This window comes from Acanthaster planci, linkage group LG15, assembly GCF_054643075.1.
Source record: "Acanthaster planci isolate LZ-2023a linkage group LG15, COTS_SCS, whole genome shotgun sequence".
Classification (NCBI taxonomy): Eukaryota; Metazoa; Echinodermata; class Asteroidea; order Valvatida; family Acanthasteridae; genus Acanthaster; species Acanthaster planci.
In genome coordinates, this window is record NC_141791.1 from 11,981,593 (window position 1) to 11,993,922 (window position 12,330).

The 12,330-nt window shown below is 42.7% G+C and overlaps 1 protein-coding gene across 3 annotated transcripts in view; it reads right to left on the bottom strand.

The window, feature by feature from the left end:
• The window catches only part of LOC110981464 (uncharacterized), a 79,242-nt gene that overhangs the window by 60,582 nt on the left and 6,330 nt on the right, over positions 1-12,330 (bottom strand). For all 3 annotated transcript variants that reach the window (XM_022239053.2, XM_087146401.1, XM_087146400.1), the window contains exons 2-6: positions 8,643-8,806; positions 7,933-8,091; positions 7,147-7,248; positions 1,908-2,021; positions 62-150 (exon numbers count right to left, since the gene is read on the bottom strand). In XM_022239053.2, the coding sequence (XP_022094745.2) occupies positions 62-150; positions 1,908-2,021; positions 7,147-7,248; positions 7,933-8,091; positions 8,643-8,806 (628 nt within the window). The remainder of the gene's footprint in view (positions 1-61; positions 151-1,907; positions 2,022-7,146; positions 7,249-7,932; positions 8,092-8,642; positions 8,807-12,330) is intronic.

The window sequence follows — 12,330 nt, forward strand, 5'->3', positions numbered from 1 at the left end:
TGCACAAGATGGCGACATGCTTTTTTCAGAGGGGGTTCTGTGATTGCATAAGCAAGGATACAAGTCCGATGAGGAGGTAGCCATCATGACACAAGGATTGTTCATGATTGAGAGCTGCTGAAGCTGGGACAGGCAGGACAGGTAGGACACCTGTGGAGGAAAGAAGCAACAATGAGATGGACGGTCAGATGTTTGACGACGCCACGCAGGAAAACAGGTGGGAAGTCAGGCTGGAACAGCGTCACATGAATTCTGTGATATGCGCGTCCCATTCAAGCCGATACCTTTCAACAGGTTCTCCAGTTCCTACCGTAATCTGGCTTTTTTTTGACCTGAGATAATTGTGCTTCAGACTGCCTCTCAAATGGAGACGTAACGTTTCCTCTCCGCAGGTTTCTTCACGCTTACAACGCACAGTGGATGCCTGTAGGGAACTCAATGGTGCACCCCGGGGAGGGATTGAGGCAACGGGCACCATGGCACTCCCCACCCCCAAGGAGCAAAAACCTTTTCGTTTTTTGAAAAATGAGATAAAGGAAACTTCACGAAGACTACATGTACACATGTGTTTCGCTCCCCTTCCTTCCAAAAGCATGCAAAGAGTCCCCAAACGCAGCTTCAATCCTCAGAAAGGCCATAATTTGGTTAAACATTAAAAAAATGAAAACTGTTTATGCTTTATATCCAAAACAACCCCTCCCCCCCAAATGCCCTCCCAAGTCCGCCCTTGAATGAACTATGATGTTGGCCCAAGGCTGGACAGTATACACTTTAGGTCACATACACGTACATGCATGTACATGAAAAATTCAGAAAATAACAGCGTAGATACAATATTGGTGCTTCATTAACAGAAGTACATGTAATGATCATTTTAAAATGTAGCACATGATCAGCACATGTTTGAAGAATTAGTGGTTAGATTGGAAGTAAGTCTCGGACCCGAGTCCAGCCCCTTTAAGTGAAGTTGGGGAATATACATGTATCTGATGGCCATCAACAGCTTTGCAGGGGATATGCCTATCTCGCCTGAAGGAAAGGGCTTTATCCAGGGCAAAGCCACATCCATCAGACAGTTTAACGACTTAAGCTTCCACTGAACCTCTCTGACCACCTCCCAGTGTATGGCCGAGGTGAAAAGGTCAGGCTGTGAGCATGTACGTGTACATGTAAAATCTGGTAGTCAAATAGCGGGCTAAGGCTGTGTCCAAACTGAGCAGCTACGGCTGAGCTTAGCACCCAAGTCTGTGGGAATGGAATGCAGCCCTTAGCCAGTGACAACCATAGGTGCATGCGTCATTTCCAGCCGCAGCCATAACATTTGGACATAGCCTTGCAGTACAGAAACCTGACAACCTCACTAAGTTAAACTGCAACAAACTTCAATATTTGAAGGCTCTCTTAACTGAACTTGGACTTAGATGTCACGAGACTTCAAGGGGCACAGTGATCTGAAAACATGAATAGGCTCTGTTTGGCAGTCTATTCACAAATACTTGGGCCAATTTCACAGAGCTGCTTAAGCACAAAATTTGCTTACGCGTGAAAAAGCCTTGCTTGACAAATCAGGCTACCAGCCAAAACTCCACGTGATGTATATGGTTTTGGAATGGTATTTACCTGTCTTTTGGTTAGCATGACAGTCACATAGATTTTGAGCTGGTAACCTTTGGTTTTTTAAGCAAGGTTGTTTTGTGCTTAAGCAGTTCTATGAGATTGGCCCCTCTTCTGCAACAGTACCATTATCCGCAAGGATAAATTATCAATTGCAGAAGTTATCAAGTCCAGTGAGTCACTGCTGCCAAGTAACAAGGTGCGACTTTTGCATTTTCGGATTTAGATCTCACTTTCAGTTAATCTCCATCCGTGGGGGTGAAGGAAAAGAAACAGCCACTGCCTTCATTTACCTCTGCTAGGTCGGAGATTTCATTTTCCGCCAGCGACAGGATTTCAATGCGGGTGGGGAAGTAGGCCGGCACACTCCTCAGGGAGGTCAGGATGTTGCCATGAAGTAACAAAGTCTGCAGCATACGTGGGGCAGGGAGAGAAGGGGAAATGAAAGTGGGTCAGTTCATATGCAAATAAGCATCTAAAAAGTTACTGCCCTAAATGTGCACACTTTCGACCCCCGCCAGTACATGAAGCTGTGATTGAACAGACACTGACTGTTAGGTGTAGACACTGACTGTTAGGTGAGGACCATGACTGTAAAGTGAGGACACTGACTGTTAAGTGAGGACACTGACTGTTAGGTGAGGACACTGACTGTTAGGTAAGGACAATGGCTGTTAAGTGAGGAGATTGACTGTTAGGTGTAGACACTGACTGTTAGGTGAGGACCATGACTGTAAAGTGAGGACACTGACTGTTAGGTGAGGACACTGACTGTTAAGTGAGGATCATGACTGTAAAGTGAGGACACTGACTGTAAAGTGAGGACACTGACTGTAAAGTGAGGACACTGACTGTTAGGTAAGGACACTGACTGTAAAGTGAGGACACTGGCTGTTAGGTAAGGACAATGGCTGTTAAGTGAAGACATTGACTGTAAGGTAATGACACTGAGGAGTCTTCAGAGTTACTTTTGACCGTAGCTAAAGAAAAGCACCGTACAAAAGATCTTGAAGACATTCAAAATGAACAATGCATAATAGAAGAAATATAAACAGCAAAAATTAATTGAAAAAGGGATTTAATGGAGATGCAAATCCTACTTTCATTCAAATTTACAGCATATTCAGTGAATCACCAACCTTTTTGCTTCTTTTAAAGGTGCAATCCATTTACACAAACAGTAACTTATGTCTGGTATTTGGGGGGAAAAACAAAATGCACTACCCACAGTTTTTCAGTCGATTATCAGGCAAAAGGAAAACCAGCCAATCTGAGGTACATGTACATATACATGTAGTGTGTACATGTATATGTAAAGTTTCACAAACTGGCTCTCATACTTTAAATTCGTGGTCACTGGAAAAGCGCTCTTAAAAAAAATAGAGCTTAAGCAATCAAACATGGAGGATACGAGGACTACAAAATCTCTTTCATCTGTCATCTCCTTCAGGAAGCTTTTTCCAACACCTGATTTTCATTTCTGCTAGTGATGGGTATTGTTATGCGCAGTTGGATATATTTGTATGGTCTCTGCGTAATATAAATGCTCCTTATTATTAAAAAAAAAACCCAGGTTGACGCATGTCAATGACTGGATGTCAAGGTTGAAGCTTGTTACCGCCATTACACAGCTGTTCATCTTCTCAGGGGGAGGGGGCGGCTGATCCCGAACCCGGACGAATCATCATTTCCCTGCAGCTGCTCAAATTGGGAGTGCTTTTCAAACTGAAATCCCTTGTTTCCTGTCACAACTTGTCGTGAGTTATCATTTGGGGTCTTGCATCTACTGTGCGTGCACAAGTGCCATTCACGACAGAAAGTTATGGATACATGTACATGTACCTATCAAGCCTTTGAACACAGGACTGAAATTCTCTCAACTTCCAGGATGACAGAGTACAAAAAAATATGAAGTACCAATATATGAACAGAAGCTTTTCAAATAATGAAAATGTAAAAACAGTCCTACGTGTACCTGTTATCCTCTGCCATTTTTTGAAATTTTTTGTTGTGTTTACAAATTCAGTTGCCCCAAGTACGAACACTGAAAAAAATATATCATCATCCTTTCTGCTTGAGCATTGGAATACGTGTACAAGTACATACCCGGAAGCACATCCAGAAAATAAAAAAGTCTGAAAAAAAAATGGATTTTCTTGACAGATCTTGACAACTGCATCCAGGTACCCTACGGTATATGATTACAGTGCACATGTCCATCAAAGTATACTCATTTGAAAGTTAAAACAGTTGCTTTTGAATACGAGCATAAATCACTGTCCAAGACAGGGAACCACACAAGTGATACACACAGCACCACATTACACTTTTAATAGTCTGTTAAAGGTTACATCTAAATACATGGAAGTACATGTACATGTACAAAGGTTTTGTGGTTTTTTTGCATTAGAAGCAACAGGTTCACTTGATTCTAGACTTTCCATCCAGACGACTACGTAATTGCATTAGAACTGAATGCTACCCCTCTGTGACAGGTCACTCACTGTGCACATATAGTGCAACTAAACATAGCCGCGTTACGGCGGCTTCCTGTACATGTATGCAACCAGCTCCCTATCGAGGGGGCTGCTGAGAATATTTTTTTGGGGGGTCTTTGCCGGGCTTAGCCATCTGTGCTTTGTTCTAGGTAGGGGCGGGGTGCAAGAGACGGACCGATTGATTGGAGTTTTGTTTCCTGCTGAGCCATGATAACACGGGAGGTCAGGAGATGAACGCAGGGCGTTGTCGCTTTTTTTTGTGTGTGTGTGGACGAGTTATTTATATATCCTGAAATGTTGATTCACAAGGTTGTGGTCTTCAACACCAATTCAATCCTTAGGCATGCGTGCTGGGAAACTTCCAGAATCTACTGAAAAATCCTTCATGCCGCAGCAAAAATCCTTTCAAAATCAACTGATCTGGCCACAATCCAAACCCAAGTCTTCAGTCATAAACCTACCAAGGCCCATCTGACTACCAACAAAATTTCAGTGTTTCACCAACTTCCCCAACATCGCCATCTGATAACGTTTGTGCGTCAACATTAATCAAGGTCAAAATTTAAGTCAAAATAACATGTACACGTACGCAGGCGACACATGTCCAGCGCCTGTCCTGTGCAGAGCCATTTGACCATGGCCTTTCAATGTCACAGCTGTGAGGGAGATGTACTTGATGCTCTCTAAACACACATGTACATATACCGGTATGACCATGGGTTAAAGCAAATCATCAGTTGCTACTGATCAGGAAAGGGTTTATTAATGGGCAGGATGTGCAAGGTTATTAGGCCTGGCAAGGCGTTCAATTTATGGTACTGCTACGCCAGGCAAGCTGGACCTAGTATGAATGGAACATGGTGCAACTGTTTGAAACAGTGAATGTTGTTAATGGATTTTGTTTTATTAACATTCTGTGGCATCCTGCCCATAGCTTTTACAGTCTTGCAGATTTCCAAAGGAAATAAACTGCTTTAAGCCTCCCTGAGGCCCCCCCGCCAAAGTCTCCAGTTTCTGGTCAGCACGAGCGTCGCTGTAGACCCATGCTTCAGCAAAATAAAAAAAAGTTTATCATTTTGATATAAAACGATGTCCAAATGCAGCCAAACTTGCTTAATCAACAGGAATCCTGCTACTGCATAATTTTAACGTGTTTTTGATTGAGTAATATGTACTGTGAAGGAGTCCCTGTAGTTCCCGCTATATTTAGTTGGGTGCTCTTTTTCAGATGTCATTTCTGTATTATACATTTACATCTGGGAACCAGACAATCGAGGTGGTCTTATATCCTGTGTACATGTATAAGCTGAAAATGCTTTTAAACAATAAAAAGTGCAGGGGCAGTCTATTTCAGTGTTGATAGCCGCTGGTGTCAAGTGTGCATGCAGTCACAATGGCCATTGCATGTTATACATGCATCATTTCCAGAGAAAAAAAAAGTGAGGGTACCAAAAACAAAGAAGCCGTGTTGCCGGACCACTTTTGGAGAAAGCTCCTGACCAGAAACAAGAGTTTTTCGGGGGACTAAATGAAACATTTTGGGTATGGGATAATTGGGATTTGTGGGTGTAGCTTCCCCACTAAACTCTGCCCCCTCACGTTCCCTACTGGGAGCCCTTTTTGCTCTCCTGCTGTTCGCCTGCAGTTACTGAACAAAAAACTGCACACCCGGGAATTGTCTGAACTACGGCTGCGGCTCAGAATTATGGAGTACAGTAGTCCACAACAGTGGCTGCAAGCACTTCTCCTAGAGTTGCGTGTCATTTCAAGCCACAGCTGAGTAAATCCGGAAATGGCAATAGACAAATGCCACACTCAAAAACTCCATTGTCTGTCTAGCCAGGGCTCAAACAAATAATTACACACTGTGGGTTTTACAGCCTATCCTAAATTTTTCGCCTCAAGTTATATAGGGTAATTAATGACCTCAACAGTGTGAAAAAGTTTAAAATAAAAAACCGTGGAAAACTGGTCCCGGCTGTTACGTTTGTCCTGCGCTTGAAACACGCACTGACGTGTTTTCCCCCCAGGCCGGACTCAATATAGCCGTGATGCCTTGTCACACTGATTGTCAATTTCCTGTTGATTCTCAGCTGGGTGGAGGTTTTTGGAGCGAAAAGCACAAACTTCCAGACCGACAAATCGGAACCTGTTTGATGTCCAAGATGATAACCTACCATCTTGGAAATGACACAGTAGCTCCTTACCCCTGCTATTAATTAGCGAAGGAACACCAACACGCATTCAGTAGTCACTTCAGTTTCCACGACCTTAGACATATCCATTAGAAATCTGACAAATGCAACATCTGGTTTTGCATGATTAGGAGGAACTCAGAGAGCCATTGCTTTGCATGACTGGACTCAATTGTTAATTTTTTCCCCCAAGTATCAGAGGTGTGCCGTTTGGAGGCTGCAACATGTTCGACTCTTGACGGATTCCCTTCTGAAAGGTTGGGGGTTGGTTTGCAAATTATGCAACTGTGTTTGTCAGTTTCGTTTTGAATATCAAGTGTGCATAACGTATTCGGTAAACTCAGATCATTAATGCAAAATTGGCGAAGACTGCCCATGTACATATCTATTAAACTGTTACTATAACAAGCAGGCCCTGCACAAACCTCTCCCCTCCCCCAAAATCAAATTGACTGTTCTGGTTACAAGACCTCCATGTTTGCAGTAGTTTTCCTAAACAATTAACAGCTCCTTTGCTCAGTTTCAAAATGTGAAGACTAATAAAATGCTTCTGGAAACAATAAATTTCCTCCTTAAAGTCCGGTACATGTACGTGTGCTTTCGGACAGGTAGTGTACCTGTCTTTGTGTTTGTTACACTTTCCGTTAAAAGATTTTCACAAATTAATTTCTTTCTCCATGCTTTTTCTGGCGGCTTTCCCTTGCCCATTCTGAGAACAAGCCGTTATTTTTCTGCGTGTCGCTGAAACAACAACTGACCTAAAACCCAACAGAGTTCTTGTCACAGACCCGGCGGTTACCGGACTTTTCAATCTGTACTCAGATTCTTCAGAGCCTTACCTTTAAGTTGGTGAGCATGGAGATGTCGGTTACCGACGATATACTGTTGTCGGACAGGTCAAGATGTTTCAGCTTGATGTTGCAGTTGAGGTGATCAATCGCCTGGGATCAGCAAGGTCAAAGAGTTTGATAGATTGATGCCGACAAACTAGGAAATTACCGATACAGATCTGAAAAGCTCAGATGTACATGTACATCGACTTGAACTTGCGCTTCTGTTAATCTGCTTCTTTCGACAGTACACAACTTGATTTTGGTTTGGAAACCTTTACGAAGACATTTGATCACCGGTAAAATAAACGTTTTTAAAATAGAAACAAATTATATTGCGAAACTGACTAGGTGCTTACAAATGATTATAAAGATGAACAAAGAAATCAACTGGAGCGGGATCTGAATCTGCGGCCTCTAGAATACCATACCGTTGCTATACCAACTGAGCTATCCAGTCCGATACGTTGGTGGCTCTTCCCATTTGTCAATATCTATGTTAGGGGATGCTAGCCAGAAGCCCCTAAACCTGAAACACCATGTACATGTAGACATGTTAAGAGGGTGTGCTCCCTGGCTATAAGGTGTTTCAGGTTTAACCGCTTCTGGCTAGCGCCCCCAAAGATATTGAAAAATGGGAAGAGCCACCAACGTAGGGCTGGGTAGCTCAGTCGGTAGAGCACTGGTACAGTATTCTGGAGGCCGCGGGTTCAAATCCCAATCCAGTCAATTTCCTTGTTCACCTTCATAAACTTTTAAAATAGGACGGTCCAACCGAAATGAATTCTGCTTTACCTTAATGCTGTTTCCGGAGAGGTTCAGCCACTCTATGTTAATCAGGTCCCTCAGGCCCTCGATGGACTGAATGCTGTTGTTGGGGAGGTTAAGCACGCGTAGAGTAGTTATCCTGGAAACGCCGCTCATGCGTACCAGACGGTTGCTGGCAATAGACAACTGTAATAAGTACAGGTCAGAGGAATAAGAGGACAGGTGAATTGTGAAAGCCCTGTATAGAAACAAATGGGAAAGCAGGTAGGAGAATTGTGAAGGGTGCTTGATGATTGTGTCCAAAAGCAAGACACTTTACCACAATTGCTCCTGCTACAGCAGAGTGGCTACTAAAGTTAGGGCAGGATATGTTCTTGTATGAAATCTCATCCCAAAATTGAACTTTCAAAGGGTTTCATTTCAAGTGCTCTTAGATTTGTAGAAACTGGTCACTATGAATATTGCCATGACTAATCTACTGCAAATTCATCATGGTAAAAAATAACCAATTGAAGCTACATCTACTTATGGAAGAAATAACCAATTTGGGGTTGTAGAGTCAACAAACTCCAACAAATTCAACTGGAGAGAACACACTCATCTACGCACCTAACAAGGAACCCCTTAAGAATCTTAAGTTTCCCACTGGTTACAAAGAGGATGCATTTTAAGTAGCATAGTACATGGGAGACACATGTAAAGCCCTGTAGTTCCTAATATAAACAGGTCTTCTTTACCTGCTGCAACATGTGATATTCTTCCAAGTGTTCAATCTTGGAGATGGCGTTCCTGTCCAGGATCAGGGTGGTGCATGATGACGGGGAGACGTCGTCTGACGTTGGCCGCACCCTGTCCAGCCTCTTGAGGCCCCTCCCTGAGAGGTCCAGGATCACCATATTCTCTGGAAGAAATAACAGGGTACATGTATAGAGGGATTTCATATTAGCGCCGTCTGCGCATAACCCCATCGAAACCGAGGCTCTCTGAGTTGATCTTTGTCGCGCGCACCTGCGGGGTCAACACAGTTCATGCAGCATCCAGTTTGTAAGCGTGACAAAAAATACATAAAGTAATGTTGTGTCGCTAAGTTTAAGCAAATTTGTCCTCCAAGGTTAGCATGCCTTAGGCTGTGCTTACTGCTTTACGGCCTCTGTGAAATACATGGGGCCTCTGTGAAATACGTGGAGCCTCTGTTAGCGTGAAATCGCGGACTAAGCAGCGCCGTGAAATTGGGCCCTGTACTTCAGTGCAAAATGAGGCTCCTCCTTAATAGTACGTGTACATGAAGTAGTTGAAACACTTGTCAATGCTGCCATTCATTGTACAGTATGCTTAAACACAAATGTTAAGTGTAAAAAAAATACATGATTAGATAACTCAAAGATAGTACATGTACATTGTTATTGTAGATAACACAGAATCAAGTTACATGTACGGTATGCAAATAACATTTAGGTATTAGGCGAAACAAAGATACCCAATGCCCTGTATCCTACCTGTAACTCAAGAACAATGTGGGCCATTCCAGAAATCAGGGGTCCAAAAGTGTGACATTATGGTGTCCCTGTTACATCTGACCTTTGTTATTTGACATGGAAATATCACCGGAGTTGATTTCAAACTATAACTATTTGTCTCGCGCGTACATGTAATTTGCATTAATTTGCCACTCATGGAAATTAGAAAATGTATTCTGAACTTACAAAATCATGTCAGATGTGACAGGGACACGAAAAAAACTGGATCCCTAATTTCTTGAATTACCCCTGTACACGTACAACGAAGGTATGGCAGCACAATGAACACGCCCAACATAATATTTCAATACAAACTAGTGTGAGACAAAACCTTATTATTCGTTCAAAAAGACACCAAGAATACACACAGGGCTGGTGGAAGGCAAACACTTCACTGGTACACAGCAATTCTCCAATGCAAAATACGGGTCAAGTTTCTCAGTGGTCCCAATCTTCCTTAGACAGTGCTGCTTGAAACTGCAATCCATAGTATACATGTGTATGTGCCAAAAACACTGCAGGTTGATTTTAAGGACACCATGTACAGGTGCACGTACATGTACATCAACTGTGTGACCATGTACATGTTAGCTGGTACATGTACCCATCCTTACAAATGTACATGTAACCGGTAGGCTGGTCCCCTAATTTCTCCATTCATACCAAATTTTAAACATTCTGCACATTGTCAAAACTGGTCTGGCAACGAGCACGTACAAAAATTGAAGTCGGAACAGGATCGTGCCGAAACTGACGTGTCAGAAGAAAATAACAGAAACACACAAACTTCAGGGGAGTGGAAGAACACGAGATGCAAAATGTTCATTCATTAGTCATACATGAACGCCATGCAGCGCAGCAAATACGCCCAAGGAGAACTGTGAAGGAGCATGTATAATGAAACTCCATAAAATATTGCTAAGTGTCATGTATAGAACGTGACAATGCATTTAAATTGAAGGACATGCCTGATTCACATGTACGGTTGGCCAGTGTGTGTACATGTACAAGTACAGGGACGACGCCAACTCAATTACTGCATCACGCAGCGGTAGTTAATTAAACAAAAGATACCTGAAGTAATTTCCACTTTCCTTGAACAAAGGTTAGGCTAATTCTTTCATACTATTATGTACACATCTGTGTACAGTACACGGCAGTGTACTTATTTATTCTGTGAAAAGGGCTTTGTTTTTCTTTGTTTTAAATGCTGGATCTTTGCTGAAATAGGCGACAAGCACAACTGCACAAAATTGAATTCAATTATTAAAAAGGGGGGGAGGCACATGTTCCATACACGTACGGTAGCTGGGTTATTCCCAAGGGAAATTTCGGCCCTCTGATTGAAAGAAACTACAAAATGCTCAACTGATTAGAAATGAAAAAGTCTCTGCTGTTTGAACAACAGCCAGGCATTTATTAAATGGTTTGTTTTCAATATTCCCGTAATCTTAATAACATGTGATATTTATTAAAATCAAAGCACTAATTATGAAAATATACATTTGTAAATGGTTTTGGGTATTTGCAAATTCCTACATGAATCTACTTGGCTTTTGACTTGAGCATGTACATTTTTGCTATGTCCTCTGAAGGTGATGGTAAAAAGGCTGCCTATGACCATCTCATCAAACTGGAAGCTCACATCTGAACAACCCAGTTTTGCCAACTGTTTTGATCAGCAGTAAACACCCTGCTAAACTACAGGGTCACACTGTTCAGCATCCTCGCACAGCAGGATGATTCCGCGCACAAAACCAATGGGCTTTTTGTTTTTACTCCAACAGCTCCATTAAAACAGCTTCATAGAAGGACACGTAACTGCACATCGTGCTCATGCAAGGTACCGGTATATGTCCTCACTTTGTGGTGATGGTTTACTGGACCACCACGCGTCCTCAGTTTCAAATATCAAACTGCCAAATTCGGGCAAACACCTTCGCAGGGGAGTGGGTGGCCATAGGCGGCAGTAGGTGAGACGGGGATTGCAGTAGCGAGTCAGACTTCTCTTATGGGTACATATGTACATGTATGTACGTTTGAAACGGTACCGGTAGGCCTTTGTCTTTGTCCAATACATTCTCCACTGTGACCCCCATGCCCTGAATAAGGCCAAGTAGCGCAGGTGTGTCATTCATAGGGAAAAATACAGAGAACATTGTGATGCCCTAACATCCAGTTTAAAGATAATAACAAAGCATAAGGTGCATAGTGTCTAACACTATCTGTCAAGTAGACGCCCAGAGATTATCATTATCCCTGCACATTGGGTTCACAATGTCAGAATAATCCCCAGATCATCTCGGCTCCCCGGGGAGTATTCTAACCCGTTGCTTTCATATATCAGCTAAACACAATAACCATATCTGCCCTCACAGGTACATGTACCCATTTACTCCTGGGTGGAGAGAGGCACATAGGGGTAACGTGACTCGCCCAAGATCACAACATGGTGCCACCTGACCCTATGATCGGAAGTTACAGATCAGAGGATCATAAACAGTAACCACAAGGCCACATGCCTCCTGTTTACCAATGTGTAATTACACACTTGCCCTGAGAACACTGAACTTGGCTGGAGTTGTGCACGGTGCCAAGTCTGGCTCGTTCTAGAAGGGGCCTATCTTTAAAGCTCCCTACGAGCGTACAAGTACCCATACATGTATACATGTCTCTGTTCCGTCTGGTCAACGTGGGCCCTTTTCCCATCAAATGCTGACTACTTTTAGCAAAAGATTTCCAAGAGAGTACATTGACAATTGACAACAACATTGACAATTTATCTGAATTTACCAAGTTTCTATTTTTCTTCACAGTTCTAACCATTTCAATGAAAAATAAAAATATCCCCCCAAACTTGATGCCGTCAAAGGTATCCGATATTTCATGGGAGTCTTTCCAAGATGTT